This window comes from Tauraco erythrolophus, chromosome 6, assembly GCF_009769465.1.
Source record: "Tauraco erythrolophus isolate bTauEry1 chromosome 6, bTauEry1.pri, whole genome shotgun sequence".
NCBI classification, from domain to species: Eukaryota; Metazoa; Chordata; class Aves; order Musophagiformes; family Musophagidae; genus Tauraco; species Tauraco erythrolophus.
The window spans coordinates 44,659,501-44,678,212 of NC_141470.1; the positions used below are offsets into that span (position 1 = coordinate 44,659,501).

At 39.1% G+C, this 18,712-nt stretch overlaps 1 protein-coding gene across 6 annotated transcripts in view; it reads right to left on the reverse strand.

Annotated features, from left to right (window-relative positions):
- RALGAPA1 (Ral GTPase activating protein catalytic subunit alpha 1) overlaps positions 1-18,712 on the reverse strand; it is a 146,741-nt gene that overhangs the window by 70,106 nt on the left and 57,923 nt on the right. For 4 of the 6 annotated variants that reach the window (XM_086613850.1, XM_086613851.1, XM_086613848.1 and 1 more), the window contains 9 exons: positions 17,616-17,783; positions 14,119-14,243; positions 11,672-11,888; positions 6,887-7,063; positions 3,703-3,855; positions 1,972-2,165; positions 1,752-1,850; positions 1,494-1,649; positions 537-665 (listed from right to left, as the gene is read on the reverse strand). In XM_086613850.1, the coding sequence (XP_086469976.1) occupies positions 537-665; positions 1,494-1,649; positions 1,752-1,850; positions 1,972-2,165; positions 3,703-3,855; positions 6,887-7,063; positions 11,672-11,888; positions 14,119-14,243; positions 17,616-17,783 (1,418 nt within the window). Of the gene's footprint in view, positions 1-536; positions 666-1,493; positions 1,650-1,751; positions 1,851-1,971; positions 2,166-3,702; positions 3,856-6,886; positions 7,064-11,671; positions 11,889-14,118; positions 14,244-16,214; positions 17,784-18,712 lie in introns of all 6 variants that reach the window. The other 2 variants (XM_086613847.1, XM_086613845.1) reach the window with 1 other exon arrangement.

An 18,712-nucleotide genomic window follows, 5' to 3' on the forward strand; every position in this document is an offset into this window, starting at 1 on the left:
CAATTGGAGGGGAGTACTGGGGAGCTTTGAGAGAGTACAGTCGTGCAAGGCTGACAGCACCTAGGTACTCATATCATCATAACATCAGGCTGAAGTTGCCTGGGTAACAATAGCAGAAATACATCCAAATAGTGCAAACACTAGCAGATTTGAATTCTCAAGCCTGATCATCAAAGACATTGCATAGCAGAGATATGGAGGAATAAATATACTTTTAAAACAAAGGTACAGTCAAAATGGACATTTCCTTTAAAAAATTTTAAAGCACAGATAAACAGCAGTCACAATTCTGAGAACTGAAGTAAAAGAAGATTCTCTGCTTCAACAGTAATTTTTGCATTCTTCACAGTTTCTGGAGAGGACTTGCATGTGTAGTGTTCTTGAATAAATTACTGATAGTATGTGTATTTGCTAACCATTACACATTGACTTCTGGGGACAAGTTAACACCCTACAGTCAAGGCAAAATACTGCTCAGTTTACTCTCAAACCCTTTCCACTCGCACATAAATGAGAATGAACTGATGAATACTCACATTGAGGAAAGAAGAAGCAGCCACTCTTCCTGCTGCTACAATGAAATCCATAATAAGCATGGTGGCACCAGGCAAACCAAGTGAAAAGAACTGAGGAGAGCAGTGCTTGATGATTGTATTGACAATATCCTTGCAGAAGAAAAAGAGAAAAAAGGAAAAGAGTAGCAACAAGATCCACAATGAATGAAAAAAAAAGGCAGACAGTAAAAAAACAAGAAAGCAAATTCACTGTGGCAATTAAGACATTATTCATTACTGAGCAAAGAATAGCATAAAAAGACTGGAGATCTGTCCTATCCATAGCCATCTGCGGAATAATTTTGGACTAGCTCTGTTTTGCCCAGGTTAATGAAAACAGGGTTGTTTGAACCCTATGTCTCTTAACTGCTCCTTAAAAAAGTTCACAAACCCAATGTTTTCACACTTCTGATGCAATCCTTTAAAAGGAGTGTTTAAGCCACACAATATTTCCAGACTTGTTCATATTAAAATCTATGAAAAAGATCTACTCCCACTGATTAGATATACTTAATATATCTCAGTTTGCTGGCTCCTACACTCGCTGTAGAAATAAACTACTCCAATGTAGTGAGCACAATTTATTTTCCTGCTAGCTATACTAGGGAAAGCACGTAAGAACAGTAGAATTAGAGAGATCTGCTTCCTTCTCTTTCTCGCATGCTTCAATTTGTAACATACAATCAGGAAAAAAAAATTTAAAGAATACCTTTTTTGCCCTCATATTTGCTTGAAATGGACTACAATATAAGCATTTCTGATTACAACCAAGAACATGAGGGTCATATATCAAAGTTTAGAAAAAGGTATCAGTCACATAACCATTTTCAAAGACAAAGTCAAATTACTCAGCTAAAAATCCATTCAGTATTTTCAATAAAAAAATGTTAATTTTAGTTCTATTATTTATATTAACCAGAATTTCATTATTAAACTTACTTGATCAACATGGAGAAGTCCACAGTGCATTATATTGTAGAAATGAGTTAAAAAATCCCTGTTTGGAGAAACATCTTGTCTTCGCTTCATTGTCTTACAAATGAGTTTATAAGCATGTAGCTTTCCTTGTTTGTATTTATCAGTCAGCATTGTTGCCTACAGTTTTAGAACAATATTTATTATTTATAAATAAAAAAATTACATTAAACACGCTCTTACTGTTTCATTTCTGTTTCACTGCTTAGTGCCCAAATTTACCTTGAACAGCCACGGTGTTAGAATTCTCAGTGGTGGAATTAAAACTGGTGGAGATGGTGAAGTTAGGTTATCTGTTGAAATACCAAGATTATCTCTTATCTGCAATTATTAAAAACAAAGCAAAAAGATAAATATTTAAAGGGAAATCTATAAGGCGGTGTTTTTTTTCCTTCTGAAAATCCTGCCATATCAGGTTGGAGAAGAGGTTCAGTTCTTTTACCTTGGCCAGATTCTGCCACAGTTCACACAGGTAATCAAAAACCTGAGCATGAATCTCTGGATCCATGATGCTGTTAACATCTCCCAAAATTCCTAGCATTCGCCTCCACATCACAGTAGCAACATCTGCATGCCATCCTGTAAGTGTTCCCCCAGCCATCACGCTGCAACATTCTGAGGGAAATTCACTAGTTTCTGTAATGGAAGAAAAAAGTATAGTGAGATCTACCTCTTTCAAGAAAGAAAAGTTCTGATATAACTATCACATACATAGTTTCCTTAAAACCAAAAAGGAAAAAAAAGACCAGGCTTTCAGAGTAAGATATTTCTTACTCATTCAGCCACCTCAACACTAGAAATGTTTAACTATATGTCTACTTTCAAACTCTGTAGAGGAAGAATTGTCCTGTTTCTTATATTCTTTCTATAAGCAAATATTCAAGTCCATAAATAACTTCTGGAGCCTAAATATTGGTCTGATGGACCTAGTAAGGCCACTCCTTTTGTAAGCACTGTCTTACATTCTTTGGAGTCAATGAATCTCCAGAACTTCGCTTGCCTGTTTCCAAGTAAAATTACATTTCAACTTTACACTTTTCCCAATAAAAAATAAAGATGATTTTCCTTAGAATCTACTAGGAATGTATTTTATTGCAAATTGAAGAGACAGGTGAGAGTAAACTTGTCTCTGGCTACTGTTCTTTAAGCAGTAAATTTGTATGGGTGGAGAGGCAACATTCGGTAACCTGGCACCACAGTCTAACTCTCACCTAGCTCTCTCTACACATCAATGCTATACGAATGAACATTCTTTTTTAGGTGGAAGATGTTTAATCTACTTTGTCCATACAAAGAAAACTTCAATAGATTACAATGGCTAGAGTCTACTCAGTCCACACTTAACTAAAGAGCCACACTAAACTAGCTAAAGAGTCACAGTTCTAAAGCAGCAGGCATCTTGAATCCTTTCCACCCCTCTCAGGTAGATTTTCAAAACACCTCAGCACCAGAATTTGCTGTTATCTTCTGAAAATCTGGCAGCTCCTACAGGCATACAAAATCAAAATGAAATCTGAATTCACCCTAATGACAGCCTCTTCTTTTGAAGATCTGGACCACTGTGATAGAGACACTAATGGTTTCTAGCCTTTGGATTTCAAAATACAAACCAAAATGATGGTATTTCTGTCCATCAGTAAGCTACCATAAAGGAAAAGGGTTTAAAATATACATTAGATACCCTTCTGTTTTCAGGAGACCAAATATGGGAGATACAGGAATTTCATATTTTTAAAATGAATGTATCCTAGAATTCAATAGCTAAGATAGTGGAAGTAATTATAAATTTGTTTAAATACGAAAGGGAAAACAACTAATGTTCCAAGACGAAATTATAATGTTACTTTAAAATCACATCTTATTACTTGTACATCAATGATAAAACAGTCTATGGCAGGACTATATACTAGATTAAGCTACCATGACTAAGCATCAAAAGAGCAATTATTAATGTGCGGGCTATTAATCTACTGCTAACAGTTCCAATGAAATGCAAGATAAAATGCAAAAGGTTTTTGTTTGCTTTCAAATCACTGTATTTAAATATTTTTAAAAGCGCAGATGAAATAGCCTTGTATAGAGATAACTACAACTAATGTGATACTAGCTACTTCACTATATGGCATCGGAGAGAAAGAAAGAATAGGTTTATATTTTCTATTTCAGATATTGCCTAGGTCATCTGGCGTCTGTAAAACAGAGTGGTGGAGCTTCTCATCCAGCTGCAGATCCTTCTGCTCAATATGATCTGCATGAAGAGTGGCAGGAGAGGGTGTCTGTGATCGGGATCCAAGAGCAGATTGGATTGGAGAAGCACTTTCAGAGCCTGCAAATGCAATTTTTAACAGTTACCTTAAAAGACTTTTCTATTTTCTTGAGCTACTGAAATGTTGTCTAAACATAGCATTAAAAGAAAACTGAACTGCTTTTATATATCAAATCTGGGCAAGAAAAGGTATAAAAACTGTAAGCAGATCTCCCTGTGAATGGTGCTCTGAAGAAAATGACGTACAAACAGGAAAGCCAAGAGATGAACATAAAAATCAGAAAGGTAAATGGAAACAGAGATCTATTTTAGTTCCAAATAATTGTAAAGCAGGAGTGTTATTTCCTCTAGGACAGGAAAATACAAGTATTTGAATGGCAGTGCTGCAAAGGCATTTTTTGACTATCACCTCTGAGCAACATCCTCTCCAGGCAACTATTTGGTCTCCTCTATTGAGAGATCTGTGGAGGGGGAGCAGGTACTTGTAATTTTCTTCTGCGCTACCTTAGTTTCATTTCCTGAATTTGCCTAAAAGTTATTATAAAAAGCTGAGTTCAGTCAGAACAGTCAGATGGCAGAAAAAAAGAGAACAGATATTCACCACATACTTCTCTACATATCAGCACATATTAAAATGGAAGAATACAAACCCCTTAACTCTTAGATAAATATAACTGGGACCTAAAAATATTATGATGATACGTGAAGTTCAGTATTAGAGATAAACTGAACTTCAGGGACAGCAATGAAAAACAAATTGTTTAAAGAACTTGACAGAAATTGTCAGTGTTATCAGAACAGAAGTTGTGGTAAACAAACTTAGTTACGCAGAGACCTTTGGAGTCTAACAATCTGATTTAAACAGCAAAGGTAATGAAGCCTTTAGCATCAATTTAAATCAACATCTCTATGCAGGAGAGAGGGACGCTACTGCTTCTCACACACACTACTGTTTTACTCAACAGATAATGATACTCTCCTCTCGCTACTAGTCACTTGTTTTCCATGTGCTGACAAAGATAACGTAAAATACCGACTTCAAAGATGTTTAAAGAAATCTTTTCCTACTTCTCTTCCATTCTCCTCACTAAATAGGGGGATGGATGAAAGTAGACCGCGAGAAAGAGTGATGGGAGAGAGAGGGGTAGAGAGAGAAGGAGAGGGAAGGAGAAGGAAAGAGCAGGCAGGGGAAGAAGGAGGGGAAAGAGACCTTCACATGATGGAAGAGAATGGACAGAAATAATTATGGAAAACTCGCTTAACTACTGGAGTCTTCTAAGAAGCACTAAAAGATACTCCAGCATACATGGATCCAAATTTGACGGAGAATACTATGGGTTCAACTTGTTCTAGGGCTAGTAAACAGCAATCGATAGTAAACAAAGAGATTTTCCTTTCAAAAACCTCTAAGGCAAAACTAGAAGCAGCAGAATCACTGAAAATTCATTTCTTACAAGTGTGTTTTGAGGTTCAGCTTCTGCATGGATTTGCTGGTACCTAATATAGTGAATTCACACTGCAGCCTCCCTGTCACAGGACTCTGCATACATGCAATTTTCACTAGATAGCTGCCTATCTTCCATAAACCTTCGAAAAAACAATGTCTTTCTGTTTTCTTCCTGTATGTCAATTTAGCAAAAATTAGACAATGGGCTCCAACATTGTGGGCTGCGTAGAACAGTCAGACAGACAGACAGTGTAACTGCACAAGTCTTGCTTCCTCAGGAAACCCAGCGAAAATGCATGTGACACAAAAGCTGCCTCTCTACAACAGTGGTCCAAACAACAAGAGACAGCCACAGAATCTCTCAATGGACAACTCAGTCATTAATTGCAATCTTATCAATTCAGTTATACTGCAAACTTGGACAAAAATACCAAACAGTAATGAAATTATTAACATATAAAACAAACAAACAGAAAACAAGTTTTGTGTGAGCACACAAACAAGAACACAGCAAAGAGAAAAACGAAGAGAACAAAAGTCAAGCTGAACATTGTGGAACAAGCTGAACAACAATGTTCAAGAAAGTTAATATCATGCTTCTTTCAGAAGAAAGACAATTTTAGAAAGTGGAAATTGTGGCAGGGGAAGTAAAGATGTCTTTCAGTATCTCTGAAAATGCATAGTTTGATTTCTCACAGAGAACAAGACACTGTATGTAGGTATAAGCTTTCACTGATAAACAGGTACTTGTTCCCAGGATTGTACCAGGAATGGTAGTGCGTAAGAGCTACAGAAGGAGGAGTATGAAAATGACTATGGACATCTTTACTTCTCATTTAAAAAACCTGGCAAGAGACTGTTCTTTCAAATATTCATCTGAAAGGGAGATTCTCTCTCTCAGAAAGGAGCTCGTTCAATTTGCATTAACTGCATTGCTTGGCGGTTGCCAACTTAATTGTCATTCTCTCTCTCAAGAAACAGCTGCAAAGAAAACTGGTGGAGCCTCAAGCTCATCAACTGAGGCTGTCAAATACTGCTTCCTAACAGGCTTTCTTTTTCATGAAAACGACAGGGAAAAGTGCTAAAAGAAAAAGAATTCTGAAGTTACACAAATGCAAACTGATCTTACCTGGCACAATAACATTTTGCATATTAAAAGCTCCCAGTTACACAACAGACAATATAGAGAGAGGTTAAGATGGATATATATAACAAAATCCCATGACACTTCAGTGTGATAACACTGGTTTAAAAGAGCACTGTCAAAGCCTTCCAAGGAAAAAATCCTTCCTGAAAATTAGCTGTTTGACTACCAGTAATAGAAGAACACTTGTAAGAGATCTAGCATACGTTATGTGGTAAGAGTTTTCCCTCTGGTAATTGAATAGATTTTCCCATGAAGGGTTTAAAACACATTTAGCACCAAGCCAAGGATCATATGGGTAACTAAGTCAGACAATGGTTTTCCACTTATGTTATTTCACACATTACTCTCCAATAGCAATCAAAAAATAATTGAAATCCAAGAATCATCTTATATAGAATATAGATTCATTGCAAAAGCTGGAACTTGCATTCTTTAAGATGGGTGGAAAATTTCTCAAATAAATGCGCTTTTTTTAGTGTTTTTTTTAACTACTTTACCAGTAATAGTTGCAGCTTCAGCAGACAATGGTTGCTGATTGAGACTACTTGTTTCTGAATCTATGTGGAGTGTAGTCAGACTGGCCACTTCTTGCTCCTCAGCACTCTGTTGCTGTCCTGAAATTGCATCAACGTCAGTGGAAGCTGGTGTCCCCGCCTCAGTGCCAAAGCTGAAATCTGTATGAGGAAAGCACTGTATTAACTTACAACCTAAAAATACCACTAATATAAAATCCAAAAGCCTAGCACCTCCAAAATTCCCCATGTAAAACTTCTATGTGCACCTCCTATGCTACTAACACACTATTGCAAAATTTACATAAAATATAACAGTAGAAAGTAATAAAGTAAAAATAATGGACACATGAATTAAGGAATTTATTTGCAAAATTTACAAGCTGGAAGAAATATCCCAGTTGGTTGTTAAAGCCCTAACTTCAACCTAAAAGTATTATGGCAAATGATATTCTAACAGATGTTTTTTTCAATACTAAAACCAAAATGTCATGCTGAAATGTAGGTTTAAATAACATCACTTAGTTGCATAACATCTACATATGTAAAAATTGTAATTTCTTCAGTAAATTCAACCATATAAACATAATTTCTCTCATATAATACATGAAGTCATAATTCCTAGCAATCATAATGACCTCTTTTGCTGATCAAGAGTGGGAAAGGATAAAGGAAATGAATGAAAAGCATTATGTTACTAAACAAAGCACATTAATTTTACCACAATATTACACTTAGTATCTTGATCAATCTATAGCTACACAAAGACTGCTGCAACAGGATCAGAAGCCCTGTTGGGGGAGTTCCTGGCTACTACAATAGAAAGCACCTGTGCCTCGTTAGGACCGGTGCTGTGAGTCACGTTGGTCAGCCGGAAACCACGTGACTCATGGATGAATAAAGGTGGGGCACTCCCAAGAGGGAGTGGGGCATTTCCCTCCTCGAGACTGGAGTGATAGGAGCCCCTGGAGAGCAGCATCTTGAAGCTCTCTGTTGGAAGCCTTTAGTTGTGACAAGGACCTTTGGAGTGAGTGTGACAAAGCCTTCTGATATACGAGGAAGATCACAACAACCTTCTGGGTTGTGATCCCCGAAGATTGAGACACCAGTAGTCCGCAACAATTGGTGACCCCGACGTGATTCGTCGGAACAGGAACCACTGGGACTGCAGAACGAAGCTTGAGAGCGGCAGGAGCTGCGGACTGACCAGTTCTGACTTAGACACCTGGAACAAGGTGAGCCACTGGGAGTGAACATGGGTCAGAATTTTGTAAAGGAAAGCCAGACCTTCACCTTTCTCAAATCTGCAGGAATGGCTGCGGGGCTCAGTATAAGTAATGAGGATTTATATTACCTACTCAACTGGGCAGCGGGACATGAAGATCTAGTCAACCTCACCTTTACCTTTAACCTAGAACTTTGGAAAAGGTTGGGGGATAAGTTACTCTATGAAGCTGTGGTTAAGCAAAAGGGCCGGACCGACCTGCTGCGTACATGGGAGGCCCTAGATAATATAATTCAAAAGGGGTCAGCAGAAGAGGAGGAAGAGGAATCAACAGATTATGTATCTGCAAGTGAGGGGTATGAAGGGAACAACGAACTATCTGAAGGAAGACTAACCCCAGACAGCGTGGACAGCGAGTTAGACGTATCCTCGCTGTTCACAGAGATCAATAAAGTTGCGGGGACTATGCAGGGACTCTACCCCACCCTGCAGGAAATAGTGGAGCGTCCCCCACCCTTTGCCCCAGCAACCCCCCCTTCCTCCTCAGGATGCGTTATGCCTACGGCTCCGCCATTTGAGCAATTGGCCCCACCCTTGGCAACTTCATATCCCGCGGTATCTGGTTATCCGGCCCAGGTACATTTGGCGCAGCCAGCACTAGTGCGCCAGGCCGTGACAATGCTCCAAGGAGTATCTCAGCAGCTAGCAGCTGTAGTGGAGATACTGCATCAGGCTATGACCCCCCCGTAGCAAAAGAAATCTCCAAAACAAGTGACAGCCCAGCTGAGGAGTTACCACCGAGGGAAAAGTCACTAGAATCTGTCTGTTTATTAAATCCAAACCCCTTGGGAACCCCTACAGTGACAGTTCAACGCCGTGACCCGGTCCGTTTTTGGAACGACATAAAAATGAAAGCAATAGAGGCTGGGGATTGGGACTTGGCTCAAGTCTTGGGGCTGCCAGTCAATAACGAAAAATTATCCATGATGGAAATAGGGGAAAGGCCAAATGTATTCCCTGTGGAATTGACCCTCCCGGGTTCTAACCAGCCCAATCAATACCTGGGCTGGTCATGGAAAGTCGTACGAGACATACAAAAAGCGGTAGCACAGTATGGGCCAAACTCCCCAGCAGTAACACAATTATTACGATTACTAAACTTGGAAATATTGGTGCCGTATGACTTTCAACATCTAGCTCAGATTATGTTCCAGCCGGTACAACGCTCCATTTTTATGAGCACATGGAGGCAGTTGGCTGACCGTCAGGCACTACAAAATATACAGTTACCCCAAGGTGACCCATGTTATGCCGTAGGTGCAGATGTCCTGATGGGAACGGGTCAGGTATTTAGTAATCCGGCGGTACAGGCCCAATGGCATCCCCAAATTCTTGGGCAGATCAAACAAATAGGAATGCAGGCCCTCATGCGGACCACAGAAATGGCGAAACCCCAAGCGAGGTATTCCACAATTAAACAAGGAATCAAGGAGCCTTTCTTACAATTTGTAGAAAGATTGCAAGGGGCTATAGAAAAACAAGTTTATGACGGCAATCTACGGGCCCTGTTGACAAAACAACTCGCAAGGGATAACGCCAACGCTGACTGCCGAAGAGCTATTGAAGTACTCCCAGGGGACCCCTCCCTAGAGGAGATGGTCATTGCATGTGCTAAGGTCGGGTCCGTGGAACATGAAATGACTGTGCTAGCCACCACCTTGATGGCCTCAGATAATAAGAAACTGAAGTGTTATAAGTGCGGGAGAATAGGTCATCTCGCAAAAAACTGCAAATCCAATGGCCGGCCGAGGAGCAGCAGAAAGAGAAAGTATGCACAGATGTCTTATACTCCAGGCAAGCCCTTTGCGGGAACACTGCAACAACCGCAAACTAATCTGGAAAAGACCCCTGAAGGAATGTTGCGGCAGCCGCAGATTAAGCAGCCAGAACAACCAGGGTGGATGTATCCAACCTCATCAGAACAGTGGATATATCCACCACTGACGTGGTATGACAGGAAAACATAAGAACGACTCCCCCACGGTTTTGTTCCAAGGCACCTGACAAATGGCAATGAAAAATGGAACTGGAACATTAGAAAGCCCTAAATGCTATTAGGTATTTTTTCAAAAAAGAAAGGGGGAATTGTGGGGGGAGTTCCTGGCTACTACAATAGAAAGCACCTGTGCCTCGTTAGGACAGGTGCTGTGAGTCACGTTGGTCAGCCGGAAACCACGTGACTCATGGATGAATAAAGGTGGGGCACTCCCAAGAGGGAGTGGGGCATTTCCCTCCTGGAGACTGGAGTGATAGGAGCCCCTGGAGAGCAGCATCTTGAAGCTCTCTGTTGGAAGCCTTTAGTTGTGACAAGGACCTTTGGAGTGAGTGTGACAAAGCCTTCTGATATACGAGGAAGATCACAACAACCTTCAGAGGGACCTTGACAGGCTGGAGGGGTGGGCCTGTGAGAACCTCATGAAGTTCAACAAGGCCAAATGCAAGGCCCTGAACGTGGGTCGGGGCAATCCCAAGCACAAGTACAGGCTGGGCAGAGAATGGATTGAGAGCAGTCCTCAGGAAAAGGACTTGGGAGTGCTGGTGGATGAGAAGCTGAACATGAGCCGGCAATGTGCACTGGCAGCCCAGAAAGCCAACCGTATCCTGGGCTGCATCAAAAGAAGTGTGGCCAGCAGGTCGAGGGAAGGGATTCTGCCCCTCTGCTCTGCTCTTGTGAGACCCCACCTGGAGTACTGTGTTCAGCTCTGGAGTCCCCAACACAAGAAGGACATGGAGCTGCTGGAGCGGGTCCAGAGGAGGGCCACGAAGATGATCCGAGGGCTGGAGCACCTCTGCTATGAAGCCAGGCTGAGAGAGTTGGGGCTGTTCAGCCCGGAGAAGAGAAGGCTCCAGGGTGATCTTATTGCAGCCTTCCAGTACTTAAAGGGGACCTACAGGAAAGCTGGAGAGGGACTTTTTACAAAGGTATGTAGTGACAGGACAAGGGGCAATGGATTTAAACTGAAAGAGGGCAGATTTAGATTAGACATAAGGAAGAAATTCTTCACTCTGAGGGTGGTGAGGCACTGGAACAGACTGCCCAGCGAAATTGTGGATGCCCCATCCCTGGAAGTGTTCAAGGCCAGGTTGGATGAGGCTTTGAGCAACCTAGTGTAGTGGGGGGTGTCCCTGCCCACGGCAGCGGGGTTGGAACTAGATGATCTTTGAGGTCCCTTCCAACCCAAACCATTCTATGATTCTATACACTCTGCAGAGAAGACAATATTGTTTCCTAGCTTCTGTTCACTGTTCTGCTTTTTGCACAGTAGTATTCCAGTGCTGTTTTGCTTAGTATACTGTGAATGTGATAGCCTCTCTCAAGAACTCCACTTGCTCCATTAACTTGCTAATGATTTCAATAGGAAATCAAAATAAGCTCTCTTTACAGAAGACTGCTGGCATGTAACTTTTTTGTAAAGAGAAGAAATGAGAAATTTTCAAGCAAGCAAGCAAAAATACTACTACTACTTTTGGAAAAATATACTTGCTTTCAAATTTGCGGCCATCATATTGGAAGGCGCTGAAAGAGTCAGAGTGGCTATCTGAACTGATGAGGTCACTGCTGCCTGCGCTGGCAGGTGATGTCCATTCGGAAGGCACACCTGGGTCATCTATAGGGCGCATTTGGTTCTGTTTGTTCAATATATCAGGAAGGTCTTTAGGAACTTCCAGACTGCCAGGACTGCTTCCTCTTCTTGTTACATTCTAAACATCAAAGAGACATAAATTATGTTACAGTCTTGGATGACTTATTTACATAAAATGGAAAAAGCAATCTCGCCTTAGCAAATGTCAGAAACGAACAAATAGTTCGTAAGTACCTAATGCAGAAACTGTCATCGTGCTACATACCTAGCCAAGACTTTCCAAAACTCCAGACAGGTAGCAGGAAGTGAAGTACCCATGCAGTCACAGAATTTCATAAATACACATTTTATTTGCACCATGAATTTTTGGGCACATACCTTAAAACGCTAGGATTCAGACTAGCATGTGCCACACACGTATTAGGTAAAACTTCAGAGAGAAAAATAGTAAAAAAGTTTATTATCTCCAGATTATGTCTAAATTACTAAAGAAAATGTGTTACTTTTTGTTCCAGGCACAAGCAGGGAAAAAAAGGTCAAGGAATTTTCTGTTTTCTGGCCTAGAGGCTACCAGGCCAGAAACAAAAAATTAATGTACACCACAAGTAAGTGAATTTACTAATTCATGCATTAATTTTCTTATGATTAAGCCAAAACCTTGGTACTGTCTTGGACACCAAACACAGCATGTAGCAGAAGTAAAGCATATAGATCTGCTCATGTAAAAGTAAGGTGGTTTCTACTTGGAGTCTTTCTTTAAGCCACTTTTTTCATAGATAAGACCGTTTGCTTGAGAAGGAAGAGAGATAAAAGTAGAAAAGTCATCTTATAAAATGGCTTGAAATATGACTATGAGACTGGAGATCACTTCCTTTTACACAAAGCCCAGTCACTTCTCTGTTCTTTTACTACTCTACTACTAATTAGAGATTTACTCAGACTGAAAGACTGAAAAGCTTTTCACCATACAAGGTTTTAGCCTTTAAGAGATATAACAAACTAAACTCTTAATAAGTTGGTACTCTGTTTTAAGACAGCATATCTATTTTTGTGTGCTAGATTACAAAATCAGCGGCAGCTTCAAAGTGTTTATTCAAACCTATCTTGGCTGTTTTTTGCTACCTAAGGAAAGTATAAATTCTCTTGTCTGAGCTATTAATAATCGATATTCTTGCCCATCTATGTGAAAACAAATAGCGTTCACTTTCTCTCTTCTTCTGTGGCCAGCTGTGATGATTTTTATTTTATTAATTTGCAGACTAAGTTAACATCTTTTTGTAGACTTCAAGTTAGCATTTTCATCTTGTAACCTAAGACTTACTAACAAGAACACTTTGCACCAACAATCAATTTTCATAAACATGAGTTCAATACAAAAGAGAAAAAAGCATACATTTGAACAAACTCTGTAGGTCCTCTCTTGCTGCTTATAAAAGATGCTGACAAATTTTTCTAATCACTTTGAAGAATCTTATTCTGCCCTTTATTAGCAACAACTAAACTACTTGTCGACAGCTTTCTACAGGAGCATGTCTTAAAATCATGTTCTTAAATATCTTTAAAAATTCTAAGCAGAAAAAAGAACGTAACAACTCTGAAACACTACATTTAAATTGTTACCCATTCTGTTCTTCATTTACAACTTCTTTTTTTAATATTTCCCCTTTTGTTGTTAGTTAATAAAACACTTATTCTCTTTTTATCTCTTCAAATCAGTTGTCTTGTTCTGTAAGCATTCAACAATTTAACCAGAAACTCTTGACTTAAAACTGATTAAAATTTCTCATTATGAATGACATTCCAAACTACATGACACTTCTGGAAAAGCGCGGGACGAAAGCGTAGGAAAAGTTAGTTCAAATAGCTGAGAACTATTTACAAGAAATTATTCAACACTTATAAGTGAAACAAAAAAAAATGAAAGCAAAAACACATACTGGTGTCATTTCATAGCCTGCTGCACTGACTATAACTGTAGAGAATAGTACCATACTACAGCAGAGTACCTGCATGCTATGCTGAGGACTGCAAATTTACATATAAACTAGTATTCTGAAAAAGATCTGCACAGGTACAATTAAGGCCCTTTAATTCAATGAGACTATTCATCTGACAGTAACTTCTGCATTGCTTCCATAATGAAGATTTCACAGATATGAAAACACAAATGGCATAAAATGGCATGAATCTATGTGAAAGACAAGGAATAATTAAATGATATTCTTAATTCTTTCTGATTCATAAAATCCAGAGAATTATGTTTTAGTTAACTGATTTATAACGTTGTTGATGATTTCACGTAAAAAAGCAGACTTACGTATTAAAATGTAGGAAGTCTAAAGGCTTACCAGTGCACTACCACTGCGGAGTCTCTCAGCTATAAATTCATCCATGAGGTCAGGAACATTTGTATTGCTACTGCCAATATCACTATCAATAGGGTGCAGCTTTTGACTCATGTCCTCTCTATTAGCTAAAAGCAAACGAACAACTGTATATAGTAAAGAACACATCACGACATTTTAAAAAAAAAGGTAAAAAATGAAAAAAAACCCCCGCTAATTAACAGAAATAAAAAACCCAAACCAAAATGAAACACAAAAAAAACCTCACAAAATTGCCAAACATGCATTTTAAGAATTTCCCTCTTTTAAAGCAGATTCTACTTTAAGAATTAGTATGGCTTCTTCTTCCCACTAAGCAGGGGTTAGTCGATTTCCAGTACCACCTTTAAGAGCAAGAAGCTTATAGGTAAGCACTACTTAAAGTTGTTAATGCTTGCTTTAAGGATACAGCATATATTCTTCCTCCATATCACAAAAAAAAAAGCAATAAATCCTAAAAATTTTATATGATTCCTACAGGCTCCTTCTTCATTGCATTGCTAATGAAGAGCAATGTAGTGGAAAAAGTAAACTAAATTGTAATATGTACTAATGACAAATGTCACTGTGGCACCGTATACAGTTAGTATAAATAGTGCAAACAAAATCTTACATTATAAAATTACATGCTAGGACATGGGATGAAAATTCAACTCTGGATGGTCAAGGGTTATGAACAATTAATTAAGTTCACTCATTTATCAATGTTATATTTTTGATACAACTATTCATAGCTCATAGTTCATATTTAACTGTGGCTGTTACACCTGACTTCATGATCTTCACCTTTAAAGTCTTCAAGTTATTCCAGTTCATGTTTTCTCTGTAAGAATTTTTCCCTCAGTGTCATCTCTCATGAGACCGCAGTGTAGTTTATTCTAATATTGAGGCTCTGTTAAATGCTACAGATTTCAAATAAAATGTACTTCTAAAATTAGTGCTTTCTCAATACCTCTTTTTCAGAAGTCTACATTCTGCAGAGAAGTAAATTGCTTTTTTGAGACCTATGACAGTCAAGCTCTCTTGGTGCTACGCTTACAAAGACTGCCCTCAGGTGGCATTAACATCTCGATGCAGGATGCATTACAGAATCCTCTGTTAATCATGCCATAGCATAACAATGGGAAAAAAGAAAACCTACATTACTGCTGAAAGTTAATTTATTGTTCATTTAAGGTTATTTAATAAGTGAACTAAGATGATGGATATTAGAATGACAGCCTTCTTTTTGGATCAGTCCACAGAGGTCTCATAGTTAGCAGGAGAAGGGCTATCATGAGACCTTCATGAACATCCATGATTCCAAGAAAAAAGAAAGCAATGAAAGATGTCACAAAGATGCAACTGCATCCATTTTGATGAACAAATACAGAAAGGCCTACAGCATGTCTTGAAAAAGATTGAAACAAAACCTCATGATTAGACTCACAGAGAACTGTTGTAATGAAATCATTCCAGTAATACGAGATTTCTGTTTAAGACTATTTTTTAAGTTATCTAAACCAACCTCCAAATGTAAATTTGAGGGGCTTTTTTGTTTTGGAGGAGGAAAACGAGGAAGAGGAGGAGGAGTAGGAAGAAGAAAACACACTAAATGAACCAGAAACATAATTAGTTCAACCTAGCTCGTTGAGAGCCAGGTCCTTCTGACAAACAAACTACACTCAGAGATGAATAGCACATTCTGATAAAATAAGCATATGCCATCATTCAGTAGGTTGAATTTAAGGCTCTGCATGGTAGATGAAAAACCAAAAGTCTCAAGGTTTAATCCTTTCTTAGGTCATTTACTGTCTCTTCCTCTTCCCTAACCCGATGGTCTTCAGCAGCAAAGAGGTTCAACTAAATATCTTGAAAAGGGAAATTAGTAATTTAAAGTATGTAAAAGTAACTTATGCTGGGAGAAAAATCAGCTGGCTGAAGGCGCATGCATAACCAAACAGGGAAAGCAGTGATCATCCCAAAGCCTTTTGATTGCTTATCAGAGCTTGCTTCAGTTGCATTAAGCCAAACTGGTGCTGCCTTTCTTCTTTTGCGCTCTGCACACTGTTAGTGCTCACCTGCAGCTTTCCTTCCAAAATAGCCCATTACATGACTGTACAGATCCCTCAGTGGAGCCTCTGCTGGCATTCTGTTCTGCCTCTGTGGGGAAACATTTGCCTTCGGCTTCGAAAGAGCATGTACAACAGTTTTATAAACACCACCCAGGGAGCCCTGCTGTTGCGCTGACTCCTGACCTGATGCTCTAAAGGCACCACGATTGTGGCACTGATTAACTGCAATACTTTCTTTTTGCAATATGGCTGCTTGAGTTTCTGTAGATTCCTTAATTTGCTTGCTGCCAGCTGAAGCAGCATCGATCACACCTAGAGGTCTATATATTCCAGGTCTAACCAGCTCCGTGACAGCTGATGAGCTGGTGCTCACACTGGTGCTGCTGTTGCTGCTACCACTACTGCTACTACTGAAGCCACTGAGTTTACGAAGTCTTGTTTTCCAAGCAGCCTCTTTGTTCTCAAGAGGATTGTAAAATTGAACCGATTCTGTAGATGGCCTAAAAGTAACATGAACACTATTTCTCTTTTTAGTCGTTATTTTCATGATTTTGGCCCTATGAGTTACAGTTTCAGATAAACTCCGTTTAGTTGGTGACGGTTTGCTTGTGCCTGTGATGTGAGACATTTGAGGGTTAACTTGTGCTTTAGGAAGAATTTTCTTTGCATGCATAACACGTGAGTTGGTTACTTTTTCATTAAACTGGGCACTTTTATGCTTTTCAGCTACTGCTGCTTCCACAGCTAAATCTACATCAGCTTCAGTGGCTGCTTGCCTGTACAGATATCTCTTCCCTTCTTTGCTGCTAGGACTACTTGACCCATGATTGAACACGCTTTCATACTGTTTATCAATATTTAACTGTCTGGCTTTATCGAGCGCTTGATTTCTTGTAAAAATGTCTACTTGAGTAGGTGCAATGTTACTTATAAAGCCACTTTGGTTTTGTTCTAGATGCAGCTCTGTGTTATCGGCTCTTTCTGTAACAGTGATGCTATTCGCGCATTGACCAGTCTGATCTCTATTTTCTAATCCATCCAGTGGTAATCTATCATTCCTATTCACTGATGTATCAACTTCATGAGCAGAAGCCTCACATTTATCTATCTCAAAGTTACCGCAAAGTTCTTCATTTTCTTTAAGGTATTCTCTCAGAGAGGAAAGAAGATCATCTTCACCTTCAAGGTCAACATACTGGTTTTGTTCAAAGGCTGTGTTTGCAAATTCTACCGGCCCTATTAAATGACAAAGATGGTCATAAATACTATCCCCAACTTCCAAGGAGGACTCTCTGCTATTTGTATCAGTGATATGGCTTTCAGTGGATCTATGCATTGAAGAGGTCTCAGTGGAACTCTGTAAGCTTGGAGCATGATGGGATGAACTGTCAATGACAGGAACTGCACCTTTGGCTCGTTCAACTGCGAATGGTTCCAGGATGTCAGAGGTGCTGCTGCTTCGTGGCAGTGGCTGTTCCTCATTTAATGCACCAAAAACTTCACTTGGAGCATCCTCACTCTGTGAAAAATGTCTGACTCGAGGTGGACGTGGAAGAATTTGAGCATCGTCAATGTCTGTAGGAAAAAAGTATATGTAACGTGCACTAAAATTTACATACAGAGACAATATTTATTTACCACTACATCCTAATTACATGACTTTAAAAGCCAGGAAAGTCCAGAGCCTTGTTTTCTTAAAATACAACAAAAATATTTTTTTCCAGTACTAGTGTTAAAAACACACGCACATAATATCCAGTACAGAATGTAATATAAATGAGTTAGACCTTCAGAACACAGTTTTAAATGTTAACATGCATGAGAACAAACAGTGAGACCATGGAACATTTGGAAATACAGTTAAAGCTAGGGCTGTGCCAATAAGTTCAATAATTCAACCAATATTCCATTAGCATTATTCCAGCTAGCTTGTTCACGAAATGGTTACCTGGAATACAAATTAGCTTAACAGTAGTACCCGTCATGGAATTTACATCTTCAGAAAAATGCATAACTCCAAAGAGAACAAGTAAGTTTTCTGGAAAATTCTAATTGTCTATTGAAGTGGCAAACTACTCCTTTTTTCGTAACTTGTGCGCATATATATGATTTACCGAACTATCAGAAAGAATACTATCATAGAATTATGAATATTATGGCATAGGTAATATAGCGTATACCTAAAGACTAAAGTTTCTAAATGACAGGGAAGAGCTGGCCCTCTATGGAAAAGACAGCTATACATAATGGACAATTTGAAGATGTACCCTTTTTCCTAGAAGAATGTTTTGTCTCTCACCTTCAAAATGCAAAATTAAATACTAAATGGAGGCCTATCTCCCCCTCTTCTTCCAGTTTTACTCAAGCAAATATGACATCTATGGGAAACATCAAATTAAGGACTCTGTTACTGAAAAACATCCTGCAGTCTCACAACAGTTAACATTAGAGTAAAACCACTTTTGTTTATGAAAAGACCAGAACTTTTGTTATGACCATTTAAA